Raw genomic sequence first — 22,782 nt, forward strand, 5'->3', positions numbered from 1 at the left:
GAGATTTTCACAGTGACATAAGTGCAGTGTTAATGTAAGCCTACTTTTGATACTAATAAATAAACTTAAAACTATGTTTAGACATGCCTGAAAATGAAATGATTGATCTCCAACAATCATAACCATTATCATTTGTGGTAATAATGATAACAACCAGCAAAGAGTGTTCCCCTTGATTCCATTGACATTAATTTTGCTAGGGCTCTACGATGTCACATTTGGTCAAATTCCGCTTTGTTGGCAAGGGCAGCCACTCTCACCGCACCGCTGAAGTTCAGCTCATTTGTCCATGCCTGGTGCTATTCTTGACATGCCCTCCTGCATTCTTCATTGAACCAGAGTTGATCATCAATGCCTACTATGCAGGTATCTCTAAACAATGCAAGCACAAGAACCAGTACAGGAGTGTGACTGACATTGCCACCCCAAACCAACATTCACCCATTCCAGCAGTTGTGCAATATCTAATGCACAGAATATTCTTGGTGTTGTCAGAATGTAAAGAAGAGGGGCGGAGCCTGAAAAATAACTGAACATTTCCCTGCCTCCAGGAAAGGGATTCGACTTACCAAAGCCTGCTGGCATTGCAAAATTATAATCAACAAAACAGTAAAGTCTGAAGAAACTGCACTAAACATTGCACAGTTACATGACCAATTGGACAAGGTGACACTTAAGAGTTTTAAAGTTTTGTTAATATCTCATGTAATGTAATAGATTCTTCTCTTTAAGGTATTGGATTTAATAAACAGGCAAACCTAAACTGAGTAGCCATCTGCTCTGCTTCAGCTGGTTTAAGCGTTAGAGTACATTCTGAACACTGATCTTTTTTTTGTCATTCAGACTGGGATACATTGAGCTCATAATCTAGAGCTGGCCGACATAGGGGATAACTAAGGAAGACAAACAAAGCATTCATAATATCTTTCACATTGATCTCAGCCCTTGGGATAACTAAATACTTGCTCTGCAAAATCGACAATGACTGATTTTAAAAAATACCTTCACAGGAATAGACATGACAGGTTGAAAGGTTCTTCTGTGCCATACCCATTCTATGATTAGTCATTTGGTAGAACAGCTGAAAATGACATATGTTGTCTTTTGCAACAATTTGCAGGAATACCAAATGTAAAGGGAATTTTTACTGAAAGGGAAGAGGATGCTGATTAGTTGGAAAGTGGATTCTGATTAGTGGTGGCATTGCCATAGAGAATGCACAGTTAACTGATGATTGACGGTTAACTGTTCTGTTTAAATTTAACCCAAGCAGTGTGACTCTGATTGTGAATGAACCAGAGAATGACTGTCACCTATTTTGTTTCACTGAAACAGGTGCAATGTGTGCACCTGTTCTTTCTGTCCACAAAGGACAGGACCCTATGTATTAATATATGTAGTTTTTGGCACATGTAAGTATATCATTTGCAAGCCTGATGGACAATGCTAAATTGATTGTCAATATAATTCTTAGCACACTCAGGATTATTTAGCAAACATTATAGAATCACATCCAATGTTGAAAACTGTGGGCCCAATTTTACCATCAACTTGCACCCGTTTTCAGGCGCAAAAACTTGGTAAGGCAAGTAGTGTGATCTGCACCTATTTCTGTATCAGTTCCTCCTTTACCAAGGTCCGAAAATGAATGCAATTGGGATCATGCCCAAAAGGGGCGTGATGACCATTTAAATGTATTTGCATGTATTTAAAGTTGACTTAATGGTCTGCATGCCCAACTTTACCAGCACTTCCCCCTTTGCCAATACGGAATTGGTGTGAAACAAACATGCTCCATAAAAGTCCGATTTGGGCGCTCTATCAGTAAGGGTTAGTGAGGAGGTAAGTGAGCAGTGTCCAATAGCTCTCTGCTGTTCACAGTGTCCTTTCACTGTGGCCATTTTCTTTCTTGGGCCACTGGCGGCTCTGAGAGTGTGTAGGGGATGGGGGCTGTTGCTTTGCAGGGTCTCTGATGTCTGACTTGCATCACAGACTGGGTCTCAGCACTGACCTGGAGTCTTGTGGTGCTGCTGGGCCCTAGTGCACTCAGCTCATATCCAGCTGAAGGATGTGCACAAAGCCCTGCAAATTGCACTGCTACAGCCTCTCAAGTTTTCAAGGAGCTGTGATGGTTGGAAGCATGTGGCTGGGGGAAGTTGGGCAGGAGGACACGTGATTCTGGGGAGCATGTAGCTGGGGGAATTGTGGGGAGGGGCTTTGATTGTAGGCAGCATGTGGCTGAGGGAATTGGGGGCATGGACAGTGACTATTGATGAACTAGGGGCAAGCAACATTCCTTAAAATCTCTCTCTCTCTCTCTCATCCCCACCCCCCCCACCCCCTTCAGAATGACGAGATGACTTTTGCGATGCAATCAATTGATCTTGCTATTCTTTATTTTGCTGCTGGAACTGAGGATTTTGATTTGATTTATTATTGTCACATGTATTAACATACAGTGAAAAATATTGTTTCTTGCACTATAGAAACAGAAAGTACTATTCATAGAGAAGGAAACAAGACAGTGTGGAATGCAGTGTTACAGTCATAGCTTGGGTGTAGAGAAAGATCAACTTAATGCAGGTTAAGTCCATTCAGAAGTCTGACAGCAGCAGGGAAGATGTTCTTGAGTCGATTGGTATGTGACCTCAGACTTTTGTATCATTTTCCCAAAGGAAGAAAGTGGAATAAAGAATATCTGGGGTGCATGGCATCCTTCATTATGCTGGCTGTTTTGCCGAGGTAGTGGGAAGTGGAGACAGAGTCAATGGATGGGAGGCTGGTTTGAGTGATAGATTGGGCTACCTTCGCCAGCTTTTGTAGTTCCTTGTGGTCTTGGGCAGAGCAGGAGCCATACCAAGCTGTGATACAACCAGAAAGGATGCTTTCTATGGTACATCTGTAAAAGTTGGTGAGAGTTGACATGCCAAATTTCCTTAGTCTTCTGAGAAGGTAGAGGCATTGGTGGTCTTTCTCAACTGTAGTGTCAGCTTGGGGGGGGAAAACCAGGTTATTGGTGATCTGGATACCTAAAACTTGAAGCTCTCAACCCTTTCTACTTCTCCCCCATTGATGTAGATCGAGGCATGTTCTCGTTTACGCTTCTTGCAGTTGATGACAATCTCCTTCATTTTGTTGACGCTGAGGGAGAGATTATTGTTGCCGTACCAGTTCACCAGATTCTCTATCTCATTCCTGTACTCTGTCTCGTCATTGTTTAAGATTTGACCCACTACGGTGGTGTCGTCAGCAAACCTGAAAATTGAATTGGAGGGGAATTTGGCCGCACCGTCATAGGTGCATAAGGAATATAGTAGGGGGCTGAGGAAACAGTCTTGTGGGGCACTGATGTTGAGGATGATCATGGTGGATTGTTGGCTATCCTTACTGATTATGGTCTGTGAATTAGGACGTTCAGGATCCAGTCACAGAGAGAGGTACCGTGGCTCAGGCCATGGCGTTTGGAGGTGAGTTTTGTGGGAATAATAGTGTTGAAGGCTGAGCTATAGTCAATAAATAGGAGTCTGACATAGATAACAAGGACACCTATGTGTTCCAGGGTTGAGTGCAGAGCCAGGGAAATGGTGTCTGCTGTGGACCTGTTGTGGCAGGGGGCAGACAATAGTGGATCCAAGCAGTCCGGGAGGCTGGAATTGATTAGTGCCTTTCGAAACACTTAATGATGGATATCAGAATCACTGGCCAATAGTCATTAAGGCGTGCTGCTTGGTTTTTCTTAGGTACCGGGATGATGGTCATCTTCTTGAAGCAGATAGTGAGCTCAGATTGTTGTTAAGAGAGGTTGAAGATGTCTGTGAGTACCTTCACCAGCTGATCCACACAGGATCTGAGTGCACATCCAGAGGAGGAGTTGGAGGAAGAATTCTGGGCACAGGAGCCCCAGGCCTTACTACTTACAGGAGTAAAGGGAGATGACTATCAGAGGCAGAAGATGGTCATGATTCACCCAGAAGGAGGGAGCAGAGACCCCAGCAGTTCCATGCATGGGTGTCATCTGAATAAATGTCAGACACCATGTGTCACCGACATCCCCACCTCCAAAAGGAGACAGTGCAACACTTGTGCTATCTGTTGCAGCACCTGGCACCTAGAGGTGGGAGTTGGGGGGGTGCGGTGGTGGGTGGGCACCCACTCAGTGGCTTTAGCACTGTAACATTTTCCATTCACAAGTTTTTATGTTAGAACTTAATACTTACACACCTTTATTGCAATTATTAAATGTTTTTTTCCCCCCCAACCACCTGTGACTAACTTGTCTCAATTATGAATCTCCTTCTTTTGACAACTGCCGGAGTGATTGCTCCTTGCAACGGCCACCCAAGCTGTGGGCTGCCTCTCAATGGCCACAGCAAGTGCCCTCTCAGACTGGGCCACGTTCTGCAGCCCCCTCAGCCATGACCCTCTGTGACTGGACCATGTTCTCGAGGGCTGCTGCCGTGGCCAACTATGTCTCAATGCTGTCCTGCTGGGTCTCCTGCAAGCCCTGCAGTTTCTCAGCCATGGCCTGCAGAATCTTGAGAAGCCTGTTCAGTCCCTGTGTGACTCAGCCATCGCTTGAAGCCTGCCACTCGTGAAGATCCCCTGCCCCAGGCTTTTCACTATGGACGCCATCCTTGCAGTGTTGGCTTGGGAAACACACAAGACAGGCAATAGCTGGTCCACCTGAAAGCTTTGGGACACTTCCCAAAGGCCCCGCAGTTGGTGTGTTATGGCTGTCATTCCCTGGATCTGTTGCTGCATCTCCAGCAGCTGAGGGAGGAGTGATCTCAGAGGCCCAGCTGTGTCCTCACCTCCACTACAAGTCAGAGGTCTCACACATTCCCTCCTCCACCTGACATAAATAAGCAGCTGCGTCGTGTTCAGCAAAGAGTGACCCTGAAGCCTCATCACTAACTGGACCCACCGATGTGTCAGTGTTTGGGATGGTGAATTGTGAGGTGGAAGCTGATGCCAAAATGGCACCACCCTCAGAGGTCCCTTCAGCCATATCCTCGAGGACTCATCCGAGCTGTCCCGAACAGTATAGGTGGGAGCTGCAGCAGGGACCTGGAGTCCAGAACTGGGGTGTCCGGTTCTGTCCCCGCAACACAGGACACAAGCTTAAGTGCAAAGAGGGGAGAGAAATCCAGGATCCCAAACACATGAAATCACATTTCTCTAGTGAACATAGAGCAAAGCACCAACAAAATTACATCACAGGAGCAGGCCCTTTGGCCCTCCAAGCCTGTGGCAACCAGGTCGCTCATCTAAATTTAGAACTCCTTACCCTTCCAGGAACCATATGCTTCTATTCCATCTCATCCATGTAACTGTAAAGATGCCCTTTAAAGGTCACTATCATATCTGCCTCTGCAACCTTCCCCAGCAATGAGTTCTAGACACCCACAACCCTCTCTACACAAATAAACATGCCTCATACATCTCCTTTAAAGCTTGTCCCTGGCACCTAAAGCTCATGCCCCCTGGGAGTTACCTCAAAAAGTGAGTGGAGGAATGACAGGCACTCACATCTTGACTCCAGGCCAACTATGCTGTCACTAACAGCCCGCATTGCCCCTTCCCTTGACAGCTCCAGCATCCGCTCCTTAAAGCGGGTGAGCTCTTAGAGGTCTGGCTCACTATCCCCTATTTTCACCTTCTCACAGGTTATGGTCAGCCTTCTCCTGTGGAGACAGAAATGGTGGAGTAATTCCTGCAGAATATCAGGTGGTGGTCCTTAGAGGGTAAGCACAGTGGGTCTCTTGGGACTAGAAACATGCAGGGTGCTAGGAATGGGAGGATCAGGGGGAAGGTGCAAGATGGGGTTCAGCACTTACCCTTGCTGCAGGGATGAGATCATTGATCTTTTTCTATCACTGCTTCATGGTTCAGGGAGAAGGCCAGTGTCCTGGCACTGACCAAGGTAGGAACCTCCTCCCAGGCTACATTGCCATCAGCTCCCCTGGGTCTGCATCCTCCTAGGGGTAAGAGGGTGTCCAGTCTCACCTCTGCTTATATCCAGTAACCTCCTCAGTAAATTAGGGGTCTGGTTGTGTGCACATTTTGTGCAGGAATGCCTACCTGCCTATCCATTCATGAGGTTTTTATGGAGCTGTCCCTCGTTAGGACAGATCAGCTGCAGGCAGTTTGCAGAACATTCCAGAAAGTTCCATGCAGTTTGCTTGTTAGCATTGAGGGGAAGGCAAGTAAGCACTTGCAGGTGTGCTGATTGGTGGGGGGTGTGTATATGTGGATCAGTGCCTCAACGATTGGGGATGGGGAGAGACAGGGAGGTATCACACAGCCATCAGAGTCCGGAGGAGATGGTGAGGGTCTGGGGTGGAGGGGAGGGGGATCACTCTGCCTGAGATCAGTGGGGGGTGGTTCGTTGCCACTCTATCTGAGATTGGTGGGGGGAAGGTGGGGAAGGTGGGGAGGGACCCATGATCGGTCTGGGTGAAGGGGAGTGGGGGGATAAGGGGGTCAGTAATGTTGTGGGGGTGGGGCAATGTCTCTGGGGGGCTGGGGGAGGCATTATCCGGCCTGGGAGAGATGTGGTGGGGGGCAGTATGCTATCTTTTTTTTGCACATGCACAGTTGGAGGCCCTAATTGGAGCTGCGGGGTTTCAGGCACATTAAGCCCCGCCCACAGGCTTGTGCATTGCAAGTCGGAATCATTGATATTTTTTCAGGCAGAGGGTGTGTGAGGGTTCCTGATAATGGGTCTAAAAATCAGATCAGAAATAACCCATATTTCAAGTCTGCCCAGCACTCAGAATCTAAATGGTAAAATAGGGCCTTCCGTTTTGCATTTTGCAAGCATGGGATGATTGGGGATGGTCTGTACCTTGTCCATTGTGAACAGTGGAAGGGACATACTGTTTGACATGAGCCATCAGTCTTTGGAATGTATGGCTTATATACCCAGCATCACATTAACACTGAATTTATGATCTACATTACTCATCTTTTTGGCTTAGCAGCAGCAGCTTGTTAATAGAAATGAAGTGCATAGAATTAAAGAGATAGCTGCATTATGGATAAAAATTGATGAAGGCACAGAAACAGAGTACTGGTGAATGACATTTCTCAGACTGGAGGAAAGCATACAATGGCTTTCCCCAAGGATCAGGTTTTTGAGAGAGAGGAGAAGTTGAAAGATGTTGGCCAATGATTTGGAAATTCAGCAGGGTAGACTGTTCAAACCTTAGACAAGGCGGTCAGGATGTCTCCTTCATGGAGCTCCTTTTGTGACTGCTCCCTGGGACGGCATAGTAGCACAGTGGTTAGTACTGTTGCTTCACAGCGACAGGGACTGGGTGGGATTCCCGGCTTTGTCTGTGTGGAGAATGCATGATCTGCCCGCATCTGCGTGGGTTTACTCCAGGTGCTCCGGTTTCATTCCATGTTCCGAAAGACATGCTGGTTAAGTGCATTGACCATTGACACAAACAGGCGCCAGACCGTAGTGACGAGGAGAATTTCACAGTAACTTCATTGCAGTGTTACTGTAAGCCTTACTTGTGACAAATACATATACTTTAACTTTTAACTTTAACCCTTTGCCGACCCCTGGCTACCCCCTCCTCTGGCGATTACACCTACCACCCAACACATCACCATCTGTCTGCCAGGAACTCTCGTCCTGGTCCTGCTGAAAAAGATACATTATATCCAGCTCCTGGCTCGGCTTACTAGGATTGGACACTCAAGATGGCACTGCTGGGATCAGAAACCTGCCATTTAATCAGATGGTTGGCAATAGTGGGGAGTGGGGTGGAGGGGCGGTGGTGGAAGGGAGAAGAGGTGATGGGGAGAAGCTGGAAACCCCCATCCACTCATTAAATTCTGCCCATGAAAAATGAAATTTAACTGTGAAGTGATACGTGTTGTTAGGAAGGATGAGATGAGGAAATATGAACAAAGTGATTTTGAATTGTGATTTTGAACATTTATGAACATAGTGGGTGCAGGATCAGTGAATCCTAGGATATCTACATGAGCCCTGAAAGTGGCAGGACAAGTTGAGAAGACCGTTAAAAAGCTAATGGGATCTTTGGCTTTATTTGTGGATGAAGTGCACAAAGATAAGAGAGTTATACTAAACCTTTATAGAACATTAGTTAGGCCTCAGCTAGATTATTTACAATTAAGTCAGATGCCAAGTCTTTACTTGGATGCAAAGAAAGTTATCTTTCACTGCCTTCACAATCCTGGGTTGGGAATAGTCTTGGAGATGTCAGCTTCACAATTTCTCATTAATATCTAGTTTCCCATGTGGGGTTAATGTGTATTATTCTGTGAGATTGGAACGGGTGCTTAATGTTTTGTTGACAATAAATGAAGGATGGTACATATTACTCGCTAGTTGTAAATATCTACTTAAAAAGTAAGGAAGGAATTATCCTAAAGGAGGTTTTAAGGCTGCTGAAAAAAGGCAAGGACAAGAGCTGAAGAGCTTTAGATTCATGGAATCACAGATTCCCTTACTTACGCAAGGATATTTTGGCCTTGGAGGGAGTGCAGAGGAGGTTTACTAGGCTGATGCCGGAGTTGAGGGGGTTGAGCTATGAGGAGAGGCTGAATAAATTAGGCTTGTACTCGTTAGAGTTTAGAAGAATGAGGGGAGATCTCATTGAGACGTATAAGATGATGAATGGGATGGATAGGATAGAGGTGGAGAGACTCTTCCTGCTCAGAAAGGAGAATAGGACTAGGGGGCACAGCCTCAAGATAAAGGGGGGGCGGTTTAGAACGGAGTTGAGGAGGAACTTCTTCACTCAAAGGGTGGTGAATCTCTGGAATTCTCTGCCCGTTGAAGTGGTGGAGGCTACCTCGCTAAATATTTTTAAGACACGGGTTGATGGGTTTTTGATAAGAGAGGGGATTAAGGGTTATGGGGAGAGGGCGGGAATGTGGAACTGAGCCATGACAGATCAGCCATGATCTTATTGAATGGCGGGGCAGGCTCGAAGGGCTAGATGGCCTACTCCTGCTCCTATTTCTTATGTTCTTATGCTCTTATCCCTTGGTATTTGAATTCTTCACTCTGCTGAAGAGGCTATCATCCTTTCACTTTTCCTTGGCTTTTGAGATTCTAAACATCTACCAAAAAGTGCCCTGAGGAAGCTAAGCAGCCTATGGCCTTCTTGAGCTTGAGTGATGAGGGTTTGCCATCTTACTCATCCACGACAGGAAGTTGTAGAAGAGTCAAGAACAGAGTGGGAGATTTATTTGCAAATACATCTAATTTTACCTTCTTGTGTTGTCCCCACCCCCAGCTGAGATGCCATGTGTGTGACCGATGTCTCAATTCCTGCCAGTCTTGCTCTCAAATTGTCTGTAATGATATGAAGATGTATCTGAGGGGTCACTCTCCAGACTTGTGGAAATGCTTATTGTCTGTAGTTTGTGATTTTCCATGACAGCACAGCCAAAGAAGGAACCCACTGTATGAAGGATCGGGGACAGAAGCTGCATCAGTCTGATCCAGACTGAACACTGGAATGTTCCAGTGTTCTACACCCTAGTACGTCCTCCCAAAATAGCCAGAGCTGTAACATCCTCATTATATATAATGTTCTCCTTTACAATGCCGTAATCACCCCCCGAAGCTATACAATAGTTGTTTGATAGTACAGGACTTGAGTATTGCTGAAAAAATACATTTCATCAAATTTTCATATGGCACTCATCAGATAATTTTCTAGAATGCCAATGTCAGGGGAACAATGTTTTTTTCATCAACAACTACCAATGGTATCAAATCTTTAACAGGGCGTCCGTCACATCAAAAAGGGCACGTAGTAACACTTCAGGAGATGGTCTTCCAAGATTCTACTCCAGGCAGCAAGGCCAGCAAAATCAAGTCTTGGCATTTGCTGTTATTTCTCTGGACATACTGAGTGCTCAGTCTGTCCAAACAGGTCAATATTTATGTGTGGGGTCCATGTTGGTCTCTGCCACTATGGAAAATTGGCAGCAAGAAAATGAAGGACACAATTTGAATTTTAAACCATGGTGTTGATGTTGTAGAAAGTACCGCATGATGTAAGATGGATTGCACAGCATTAGGAGTACTAGCATATTGCAGAGGATAATTATGCTTTTCTTTTTCTTAGCATTTTTAACAATTGTGCAATGAGATTTTTTGCTGGGGAATAAATGGCTTTGGACTATCATATTAAGAATAATCTCAGCATCAGAAGAGGGATTTGAAGTTTTTATTGTGCACATATTAGGGGTGAATTTAACGGCTGTGGCAGTGATCCAGTCCACAAGTAACAAAGCCAGACATGGCCATTTCTGGAAGCTCTAATTTCTGATGCAATTGTGTGTAGCAGTTAACTGTCTGGTGTTGGAGCTTCCATCCCTTTAAGGAGCTGTTAGCCAACCAGAGGGCTGAAAGCTCTACTCTCAGCAGCACCACTGGGAGGGGTGGCCACTAGTGGTACTGAAGCCATCAGGATGGATGTAAGTGTGCAGCGTTCCTAGTCAGACATGTTCTGACCTGGTTTAGGGGGAATGGGTCACTGGTGAAGGACGTGAAGCGGCTTTCTGAGAGGGTGGTCTTGATGCTGATGTTACCTCCTGAAAAGCCACTTAGATTAGGCCTTTAAGCCTCCTCCGAATGGTGAGATTCAATTTTGTCCACGCTGTACAGAGGCTAAGACTTAAGGGTCAGTCACAAGAAAGTACAAATTCTTCCAGATTTACAAGCACAAGGTGCAATTTTATTTCATAAAAATACATACAGAATACCAAACACATACTCACCAGCAGCAGCTCACTGCTATTTGAAATCACCATTTCTAGCCACCACTGCCTTCACCACTACTTCGTTGCTTCGTTTTGAACTGAATTTATCAAATTATGCAAGACACAGGATAATAGTGACTTTCAGCGATCGTGCAAAATGATTGACATTGGATCAGCCACCTGTTATGAAGCTCTCCTAGTTTTCATTTCCTTTGACTTGTGTGTAATGGATTGCTAGTCCAATGTCCGTTTCACACTGTCTCCTAAGTTACCATTATCCCCATTGATTCTGGTTAAAAAAGGGGTTGAGTAAAAACAGAAATTAAATTGAAAGTCTTCTAAAAATATTTTCCATTTTTCCTGAATCACAATTACATTAATTAAAAGAAAATGTTGAACATTTCAAAAAATGAAAGGACACTAACAATGACACTGAGTGTTCTAACTTGTTTAAAATTAGACAGAACACAATCCTGACACATTGCAATATTACATGAGAGAAATCATGAAGAAGTAAGGCTTCTTACTGAGACTTCAACTGGTTCTTAATTATGTTACGAGTGCACATCTCATTGATTATCTCTTAACAAATAGGCATGTGTTAAAAAATGGTCCAGTATGAAGCTTCTTCCTAATAGTTTAACAATGATTATTTAGGTAACAATGATTATTTAGGTAACAGTGCAAAGCTTTATTTACTCCACAGATATTAGCATAGTTGGCTACTGGATTTGGAAACTGATCAAAAATTAGAAATGTTATTCAAACAATTAATACTGTGCATCATATTCAATTTCACAATAAAACAGCAAGATACCAGAAACAGTAAAGTGGTTAATCTTTACCAATACTTTAGTAAAACTAGCTTTCAGAATCTCAAATGGTTGACTGATATAAAAGAAATACAGAAAGTGTATCAAAGGTTTACAAAGCTCCAAAAGTACAGATTGTTTACGTAGATCATGGAAAAAGTTCAGTATCAATTAAGTCTGGAAAATTGATGGGCATTTTTTTATTATAAGTTTGTTGGAAGAGTAACATATTTACTTAATCTTTCAGTGACTACTGATTCAGTAAAAAGCCCATGATTTTGCAGCAAGATTAGGAATAGAAGTAATAAAGATTTTGGTTAAAATGTTCTGTTTAATAGATTTATTTATTCACTGATAAGATGAGACTAGGATGACAAATTATATTGATCAACCAAAGATGAAAAATGGTACAAATCAGATGTAGGATTATGTTGTTGGGGGGCACTCCATTAGAAGCATATATTGATTTGTGCCAATAAAAAAGATTAATCATGTGACATTAAAATAATTGTGAATACACACGCAAATGCTTCAAATTACAAGTTCAATACAGTTTTAACATTTAAATTGGTTATGACTGAATAAAATCATGAACTACGGTCTGTTCTTTCAACAGGTCTTTTTCCCAACTTAGGTGCTGATAAAGAATAAATATTTTACAGCTTAATAAATGATTACATTAAATTGAATAACCGCACTGGGTATCTGTGTCTCTGGAAAAGCTGAGTTTGTAACAGAGATAGCCCAAATTATAAATACTGTAAGCTACAAAGATGTGTAGGTGCCCACAGGTAACCCTGCAGAAACTTAATGTAAATGCCTGGTGGATTTAATATTTCATTGATAACAATTCTTTACAACACAAACTATTATAAAGCAAATCTTTACAAACAACTACGGCAAGCACCAAGCAGGTCGGTTATATTACAAAGGTTCTATCCTTTCCACTACATTTGATCAAAGACACTCTCTAGTTGACACATATTCAGATAAACCGCACTGAGCGCTCGCAGGCATCAGTCAAGCACAGTTCCAGATCAGTTGTAAAAATCAAATGAAAACCATTTCAGGATTCCCCACTATAGGGCTTTGGTCAGGGCACCTATAGTCCTCTATGGATCATTGAATTTTTTTTTCAGAAATGCAATAGGATCCTCTGTCTTGGATATTGACACATATTGATTGACACACTAAAGTCTGACAATTAGAGCAGATACTCAATCTGTTTCTATCATCCTTCTAAGCTAATTGTGGATGTAACTGACCCATGAATCACATTTTCTTTAATAATTCAATTCAGCAACTCTTCAACCATTGAGAAAGAGGAAAGTAGAGTCCATTTTGGACGTTATGATATATCCAGTCCAAAATATAAAGAGTCCATTTCCTGAGTGCCAGTCTTCCAAGGAACTCATGTTTCAATTTCTTAACTTTCCTCCGTGTACAACCTCCGATAATTTTCAGAACCACAAAACCTGTTCAGCAGCACCTGCAAGTTCAAGAGCTAACAGGTTAACTTTCTCTCTTTTCTTGTGCCTCTTGAGATCCAGTAGGTTGGTTGGTTGAAGCCTGTGTTTCCTTTTCAGCATCCCCTTCTAATAGAAAGAAAAGACAATTTAAAACTTCTTACAGGTGTGATTGAAAGGAATGATATTTGACTTGCTCAGTGCTTCCAGCATGTTACATTTTTATTTCTGATTTCCAGCATCCCAGTATTTTGCTTTTGCACTGTACTTATATCCCTTACTGCGTCCTACAGTCAGTACGACAGTGAATTAATTATCTAAAACAATATCGTTAAGCTCCTCTGCTCTTAGGCAACTAATGGTGTATGGCAGCAATTAATTAAGAAAGAAAGAATTGGGTAGAAAAGTGTATCATAGGAACAGGGGTGATTCATTCAGCTTCTTGAACATGTCTGCTGGGCAATTAGAACAAAACTAATCTGTATCAAATCGCCATCTATCCATCTGAGCAGCATATGAGTAGCAGTAGGCCATTTGGCCCTTCAACACTGCTATGTTATTCAATAAGATCATCTGATCTGGTTGTGGACTCAACTCCACCACCTTGGTTCCAGAGGTGTTAACACCTTTGCCAAACAGAAATATGTCAAACTCCATTTTGAAATTTTCAATTGACCTAGTCTCAACAGTGGTTTGGAGGTGAGAGCTCCAGATTTCCATTAAAAAAAATCACTGAAGAAGTATTTTCTGATACCACTGCTCTAATTTTAAGCTTTTATCAGAGGAAATACCCTTTGCCTATCTGCCTTAATCAAATCTTTTAATTATTTTGAACACCTCAATTGTATAACCCTTTAATCTTTCACATTCAAAGAAACACAAAGCTAGTTTACGCACCTATGCACATAATCTAACCCTTTTAGCCCCAGTATAATTCTGCTGAACTTGCACTGTGCACCCCTGTTCCCCAAAGGCTCATATATTCAAACTCAGATGCAGTGTTTAGAACTAAATGATTTACCCTAAATGGTGTCTTACTAGAACCTCATCTAAACATAAAATCACTTCTATCTCTTATATTTCTGCTCCATTAAGATAAAGGCTGAATTTTTGACCTGAATTTTCATGTCCCAAAAAGATTGGGAATGGGTGTGAGAATTGGCAAAACTAAGGCCGTGTGAATGGGAATCTGAATTTTCCCTCAAAAAGAGCCCTAAACAAATCTCCCATAGGGCAAGAAGAGATTAGATTCAATTTGCAACCTGCCTGTGATTACAGGATTGCTATTGACTTAGGGGAACTTTTGAATTTCATATTCCAAAGTATTTGTGTTGGTCAAGCAGGTTTTGGAAGCCTTTGGAAAAACCCCAGGTAGGTGAGTTCAGGAACTTTGGGGGAAGCCTGCTGAGGTGTTGAGAACATTCAAAGTGTGAAATGTTTTGGACAACTTCAAATGCTATTGTTAGATGGTGCCTTATAAGTTAAATGTGTTTTCACTGAAGTGATTGATCATAGAGCCCTGTCTTGTAAAAGTAAGTTGACTGTTATATTAACCAAGATTGTGTAAGTATTAAGATGCATTAGAGTATTTTGTCCATTGGAAAATCTGCTACTTAAACTTAAGAAAAGCCACTGCATCTGCTCTTTCAGCTTCAATCGACTGCATTGTCTGGTTTGCTTTGTCCATAATGGGCCTGGCTGAGTTTAAATAGCTGTTGACAGACTTAGCTCAACAGGCAACTGATTATTTTTACAGCTTAGTTGACCATTTTAGGAGGTTATTATAGGATTATCTGCATATGATGTGGCTTTGAATCAATGGTTGTTTTTTCAACATAGTGACTACTTGAACAGAACAACTAATTTTCAATGCATCTGGGGTTTAATGGCTGCCTACTTATATTGGTTTCTGAGGTTCATAGCAGACACTGGATGACTGACTATCGAGATACATGTGGGTAATGGGGAATATGAGAGGCCATGGAGGGACATTGGAAGTGGGAGGTGAGAGAACTGAGGGGTGAGAGTGAGGTGGGGTTTGAATAATATAAAGAGCTGGACCAATGCTCCCAGAAACAAGGTGATCCTTCTAACCAGTCTATCTTGATACCCACACTCCTCTGACACAACATTGGGTTTGCCTAGGGAGCCAGCAAATCCTAACCTTGCTCACACACACTTCTAGGTGATAAAAATATGGCAGCTATGTTAGGAGGTGAAAGGTTTGGCTGGCAAAGCAAGGAACTGCCCTGACTTGTGGTTCCTGAACTGGAGATGAAATCCAAACATTTGTCAAGATTTTAAATTATATTTTGTGAGGTCTACCAGCTTTTAGTAATTTTTTTTCATGTGCCTTAAATATTTATGCTTCTCCAAAATTCTTATCTTCTCACCATTTAGAAAATACTGATTTATTTTTCCAAGGTCTAACATGAATTAGTTCATACTTCCCAACACTGAACTCCATCTGACAAAGTTTTATTCACTCACTTAAATCTACCAATGTCTCTTTGCAACTTTCTGCTCCTATCTAAACTGTGTGCCATGTTATCTATTTTGGTATTAACTTCAGCACAATATCCTTTCGTGCTTGCATTCAAATTCAACCCAGAATAATGATATGAAAGTCTTCTAATGCTTGCACGGGAAGAATATCAAATTAATTTGGGTTGACTTGAGCCATCTTCTTATGCACATTTGTTCACATGGTAAATAGATCTAGGTTCCATAATTCCATACATAATGATGGTTGGTGGGGAACGGGCAAAATTTGGCACTGAAGCAGTTGTGAATCTTTGATGGAAAGATAGCAGAGCTTTGCTGGAAATGTGACTTTGCCATATCTCATATAGTATGTCTCTCATCCAAATGTTAAGTGTTAAAAGGAGAAAAATGTCCTATATCAGCACTTATGGCCTTGAAAAACACCACCTGTAATGCTGGGCATTCCAAATATATTTTCCTTTAATTATTTAAGGGGCTGTTAAAAATCTTTAAAATATAGAATCACAGAATTTTACAGCACACAAGGAGGCCATTCATCCCAATGTTTCTGTGCTGGCTCTCTGAAGAAGCAATTTACCTAGTTTCATTCCTTGTAGTCCTTCAAATTCTTTCCTTTCAGATAATCCAACTCCCTTTTGAATGCCTCAATTGAATCTGCCTCCAACACACTCTCAGACAGTGGATTCCAGGTCCTTACCACCATCTGGATAAAACAAAGTTTCTCCTCATGTCTTCATTGCTTAAATCTGTGCCTTCTTGTTCTAGATTCCTTTCTACCAATGGGAACAGCTCTTCATGATTTTGAATGCTTCCCTCAAATCTATTCTCAAGCTTCTTTACCCAAGGAAAACAATCCCACCTTCTCCAATCTTTCTACAAAACTGAAGTTCCTCATCCCTAGAACCATTCTTGTGAATCTTCTCTGCACCCTCTCCAATGCCTTCACATCTTTCCCAAATGTGGCGCTCAGATGTGGATGTAATACTCTTGTTCAGACTGAACCAGCGTTCTATAAATGTTTAACATTATCTTCATGCTTTTGTGCTCTATTAGTAAAGTCCAGAATACCTTATGCTTTATTAGCTGCTTTCTCAAGCTGTCCTACCACCTTCGATGATTTATGCACACGCTCTGCTCCAGCACTTCCATTATTTTAAATTGTCCCCTTGCCTCCTCCCTACCAAAATGAATCATTTCACACCTTTTTGCATTGCATTTCACCTGCCACCTATTCCACCAACTTGCAACTGTCCTTTAGAAGTTCTGTACCAGCCTCCTCACAGTTCACTATGCTTCCAAGTTTTGCATCATCTGAAAATTTTGCAATTGTGTCCCATACACAATGTATTAATATATATCAGGAGAAGCAGGGATCCTAACAGCAATGCCTGGAAAATTCCACTACAAGCCTTCATCGAACCTGGAAAGTATCTATTAATCACTATTCTCTGTTTCCTGTCATTCAGACAAGTTTATATCCATGTTGCTACTGTGCCTTTTAATCCAGGAGCTCTAACCTTGCTCGCAAGCCTGTTCTCTGGCATTGTATCAAACACCTTCTGCTGGCTTTCCTTCAATTACCGCATTTGCCCAAATTACTATTACTTTTGTCCCAATTATTGTTCTTGAAGCTTCCCAAAGTTAAACCAACTGGCCTGTAATAACTGGGCTTATCTTTGCACTCTTTTTGAATAGGGTTTAACTTTTACAATGCTCCAGTCCTCTGGCAGCACCCCAAGTCAAAGGAAGACTGAAAATTATGGCCAGTGTCTTCACCATTTCCACTGTTACTGCCTTCAGTATCCTTGGAGGATTCTCATCCAGTCTTGGTGCCTCATTAACTTCAACAGCCTATCCTGTATTCCCTCCTTATCAGTTCTAAACCCTTCAAATGTCTAAATGACCTCCCCTTTCAGTGTGACCTGGGTAACATTTTCTTATTTGGGAAAGGCAGATGCAAAGTATTCATTTAATACCTCCAGCTTTCTTACGTAAATCCCCTTTTTGGTGGCTAATTGGTCCCATTCCTCTTAATATTTATACGCCTACAGAATATTTTGTCATTCCCTTTTATATTAGTTTCCATTTGTATACTGTCTTTTTGTTCTCTTATTTGCTTTTTCACTTCCCTTCTGAACCTGTTTCTCAGCTGCATTATCCAGCTGACATCTATCATCGGTGCACTTTTTCTTTTGTCATCTTCTCTACTGCTTTAATCAACTATACAACTCTGAATTTATGTACCCTACTTTTCTCCATTATAGGTATATACCTTACCTGTATTAGAAATATCTTTTTTTAAAATGCAACCCGTTTTTTGTTACTGTTTTCCCTCTCAACCTTTGATTTTAATTCATCTAGTCCAGATACAATCTAACCCATTTAAGTTGATTTTTCCCCAGGTAATTATTCTCATTCTGAATTGTCCCTTGTCTTTTTCCATAGTCAACTTAAATCTTGTGTTACAGTGATCATTGTCGCCGAAACGTTATACAATCCTACAGTCCAGAAGGAGGCTATTTGGCCAACGACTCTGCAGAGATTCTCCACCAGAGCATCTCACCTAGGCCCAAACCTTGTAACCCCACATTTTTACTCTTTAATCCCCCTAACTTACACATCTTGGGTCACTAAGGGGCAATTTAGCACGGCCAATCCACCTAGCCTGCGCATCTTTGGACTTAAGGAGGAAACTGGAGCACCCAGAGGAAAAACATGCAGACATGGGGAGAATATGCAAACTCCACACAGTCACCCAGGGCCAGAATTGAACCCAGGTCCCTGGTGCTGCGAGGTAGCAGTGCTAACCACTATGCCGTTCTCCTATTGATACTTGTCATGGACATTTCAAACGTTATCATTTTAACATGGCCTGTTGATGGTGAGATGATGTTATAATTCTGTGGTGCAGTGTAGTATATTCTTTAACGCCTGTGATAACCTATATCCTGTGAGTTCATAGGTCTTAGCCTAATATCTTAAACAACGCATCAAAGTTATACCTGGTTACAAAAACAATTTTATGTTACTGGCCTCCTGAGAATATATCCACTTCTATCCATTGTCAATGATATTGAGTAGTGGTCAATAAATAGTCATCAATTACCTAAACGTGGGACTAGTAAACAGCAATAGATCATTTGAACCTCTCATCTGATTTACTTCTAATGACTTAGTAATTCAGCACATTATAACAGTTAAAGGATGTACAAAAAAGAGATTTTCTTTCTCTAATAACTGGATTACAAAGGTCAGAAGGCCAATATAGTAAGAACATAACCAATTAAAATCACTGATAATACTGATGACCTTCACCTTTTTTGTCAATATTCAACTCAGATAACTTAAGGCTTAAGTCGCTTGTGTTTACACCTGATGGAGAACCCAGGATGTCATGTAGCGCATTTCTCCGGCCTGTCCGTCCTGAAGCAATGAAGTCTGCATACGAGGTTTCAACATCAGTCATTGCTGACAAGTTTCCACATAGCAATATCTGAAAGTCAAGTGCAGTAACAAATAATGTATTAGAGCTTATAGAAAGGAACTGCATTAGGCTAACAGTCCTGAAGTAGGGCTCCAAAATTATACATTGCATGTTCAAGGCAGCCATAATTACAAAGTGTGTGACCCAGAGATTTATTCCAATGGTCTTTAAATATAAGCCTTTCATATTGGCAATGATGCGTTATTGCGAGGGCCATCTTTTGATTGTGAATACTCATATTCGTAAACGAATTCCATTTTTTAGTCCTGAAGTAATTAACAGATAGAATCCTATAAGATCATTGAAACCTTACAGTGCAGAAGGAGGCAATTCGGCCCATCGGGTCTGCACCAAATCTCCGAAAAGAGCATCTTCTGCCATCCTATCCCCTATAATCCCATGCATTTATCATGGCTAACCCAACTAACCTACACATCTTTTGACTCAAAACACTGAACCGCATCAATAGTTAGTTTATTTTGTAAACCTTACTTAAAAGTGATTACAATATTTTACAAAACAGGCAAAAAGTTACAGCATTTAAAAAGATCATTATTGAGCGTGAACTTTCTGCCCCGCTGATCAATTAGTGTGACAGGGTGGGAAATTTAAGTGGTTGGGTAAAAATGCAAATCACACCGGGCATCAGGCTGTTTGCTATCCTCCTAGGCCATTTTTCCTGATGTAATCACTCTTACACCAGGCTAAATATTGATAACATAATTTAAGTGTGATTTGTGAGCCTGGGACATCATAGTCTGGGCTCACTGTGCTTTCCGACCTCTCCAGTGGAAGTCCTCACTGACAAAGATAACAGATGGTCTGGGACAGGAGTTCATTGAGCCCCATCGGATGGTCAGGGGCAGGAACAGCAGTTCCCAGGCCGAGCACCTGGCAGTACAAGCCTGACACCCTAGCACTACCCACCTGGCACCAGGCAGTGCCAAAGAGGCAGGGCATGAGAGAGTGGGGCTTCATAGGGGTGGAGTCAGTCAGGGAGGGAAGAGGTCAGCGGGAAGGCAGAGGAGGGAGAACTGATGGAGGTGGCAGCTGTTGGTATGGAAGTCCACGGGCGCGAGGTGGGGGTGGTGTGGTTGACAGATCTCCCATATACTATGAATACCTGGAATTTGCTTAGCACGATGAATGTTCACAATCATAAGATGGCCTTCGCAATGACACACCATTATCAATATGGGAGATCAGGGCTCACGCCAAACGGTCTGCAGTCAGCTTCCCCGGCAAGCTTAGGCTCTGTCATCCCCCCCTTCTATTCAGTTACCATATCAAAAAGACTCTTACAACTGTCAATCAAAATGTGAACTCTTGTTCAGCTGAGACACATGTTTTCAGACCTTCTGAAACCTAGCCAATCATTCATAATGTGCTCAGTTGTAACAGTGGACGCTGGAAAATTTCCACAATGAATTCTACTGAAACTGCCAGTGCAAATGGCAATGACTTATTTCTAAGCTACACCAGATGTCCTCCAGATCATCTATATCTATGTAGATATATATAGATGATCTGGAGGAGGGAACCGAGTGTAGGGTGTCGAAATTTGCTGATGACACCAAGATTGATGGAACAGCAAATTGTGCAGAGGGTGTGGAGAGTCTGCAGAAGGATCTAGATAGGCTGGGCGAATGGGCCAGGAAATGGCAAATGGAATTTAATGTTGGCAAGTGCGAGGTGGTCCACTTTGGTAGGAATAATGGTAGGAAGGATTATTACTTAATGGTAAAAAACTGCAGCAGGCGACGGTGCAGAGGGACCTCGGGGTCCTTGTGCACGAGTCGCAAAAACCCAGCTTGCAGGTGCAGCAGGTGGTCAGGAAGGCGAATGGGATGCTGGCCTTCATAGCAAGGGGGATTGAATATAAAAGTAGGGAGGTCTTGCTGCGGCTGTATAGGGCATTGGTGAGGCCACAGCTGGAGTACTGTGTGCAGTTTTTGGCGCCGTACTTGCGCAAGGATATTTTGGCCTTGGAGGGAGTGCAGAGGAGGTTTACTAGGCTGATGCCGGGGTTGAGCTATGAGGAGAGGCTGAATAAAATAGGCTTGTACTCGTTAGAGTTTAGAAGAATGCGGGGAGATCTCATTGAGACATATAAGATGATGAATGGGATGGATAGGATAGAGGTGGAGGGACTCTTCCCGCTCAGAAGGGATAGTAGGACTAGGGGGCACAGCCTCAAGATAAAGGGGGGGCGGTTTAGAACGGAGCTGAGGAGGAACTTCTTCACTCAAAGGGTGGTGAATCTCTGGAATTCTCTGCCCGTTGAAGTGGTGGAGGCTACCTCGCTAAATATTTTTAAGACGCGGGCTGATGGGTTTTTGATAAGAGAGGGGATTAAGGGTTATGGGGAGAGGGCGGGAAAGTGGAACTGAGCCACGACAGATCAGCCATGATCTTATTGAATGGCGGGGCAGGCTCGAAGGGCCAGATGGCCTACTCCTGCTCCTATTTCTTATGTTCTTATGTCCTGTCTGTCAATGCATTTCAACAGCATGTGTTTACTCTAACAGTGCCAGCTTCATTTTCTCATGCTTAAATAACTTCAGATCATGACATTCAAACAGACCTTATCTATTGTTCAGGAGTATTTATGTGTCCTGAATAAATTTATGATACCCACCCTGTGAGTTAAGGGCCTGGAAGCAGCAAAAACAGGGTCTGATTGAAGTCAGCACTGATTTCAAATGGCTCTGCTGAGTTTTGGGTTTCCCAATTGTGTGATTTAACTCCTGTTCCTTTCCCTTACCGATGAAAATATTATTGGCCAAAAATAAAAGTGGGATTTCCACATCCAGGTTTAGCTAGTCATTTTTAGAGGCCTCTGGACTTACCCCAACTGCAGGAAAATCTAGCCCTAAGTTTGTGACAGGATGCCTCACCTTTCCAGAATATATACAGAAATGTGGACACATCCTGCACAAATTTTTCTGACCTTTATTTTAAATATTTGCAAAATCATGCAGGATGTACCCCCCGATGTGCATTCATGATAGATGAAGTTCCCTTAGTGCTGGATTAGGAAGTTCTGGGGCCATGGGCATGAAGGACATTGCACATCCTTGCACAATCCACTAACCTCTCAATCTGTGAAAACCTACCCTATTACTGTATTGCACTGGGACATGTAGGTATTGACAGCTGGTTTCCACAGGCAATAGGTTGGGAAGCAGCAAGGCTAAGTGAGTTCCTTGGGTGGTTAAAAAAAAACTGGCTAATGGACCAGGTTATCACCCTTTTTGAGGGTCCCATACAAGGCATGGACTCTGTAGCCCTGTATTTCAATGCAACAGTGGAACTCAGCCCAAGGTTCATAATCGAAAGTTATATTTTATACACAGGGCTTTATGATATGGTTGCATAAGTACAAAAGATTCATTATTTTCAATCAAAAGAAACAGGATATTATATCTTCCTCTGGTTGATGGGAAAAATATACCAGGCAGGAAATTATAAGGAGAAAAAAAAAAGTTTGTGGTTATTAATATTGCCTGATTAAAAGAATGATGATAAATGTTCAGGGAGAATAAGCACAATAGGCCTGTTGTAGGTATTGTCAAGACTCTGATTGGAACAGAACTATTATAAAGCATGCGAGTGGGAGGGAGCCTGGTGAATGCATCTTTTAAATGAAGATTGGTAGCTACAATGAGCATGAGAGACAGGATGAAATGATGATAGAAAAATAAAAGCAAACCACATATTGGAAACTCCTTTTTAAGAAACAAAAATCCAAATAGCC

The 22,782-nt window shown here is 42.4% G+C and overlaps 1 protein-coding gene across 2 annotated transcripts in view; it reads right to left on the reverse strand.

The window, feature by feature from the left end:
* Nucleotides 1-10,711: 10,711 nt before the first annotated feature.
* The window catches only part of pkia (cAMP-dependent protein kinase inhibitor alpha), a 110,707-nt gene continuing 98,636 nt past the window's right edge, over nucleotides 10,712-22,782 (reverse strand). For both annotated transcript variants that reach the window (XM_080194057.1, XM_080194056.1), the window contains exons 2-3: nucleotides 18,857-19,034; nucleotides 10,712-13,165 (exon numbers count right to left, since the gene is read on the reverse strand). In XM_080194057.1, coding sequence (XP_080050183.1) covers nucleotides 13,083-13,165; nucleotides 18,857-19,007 — 234 coding nt within the window. In that variant the 5' untranslated portion in view covers nucleotides 19,008-19,034 and the 3' untranslated portion in view covers nucleotides 10,712-13,082. The remainder of the gene's footprint in view (nucleotides 13,166-18,856; nucleotides 19,035-22,782) is intronic.

The sequence above is a fragment of the Carcharhinus amblyrhynchos genome, chromosome 8 (genome assembly GCF_965287045.1).
Source record: "Carcharhinus amblyrhynchos chromosome 8, sCarAmb.v2.hapA, whole genome shotgun sequence".
NCBI lineage: Eukaryota > Metazoa > Chordata > Chondrichthyes > Carcharhiniformes > Carcharhinidae > Carcharhinus > Carcharhinus amblyrhynchos.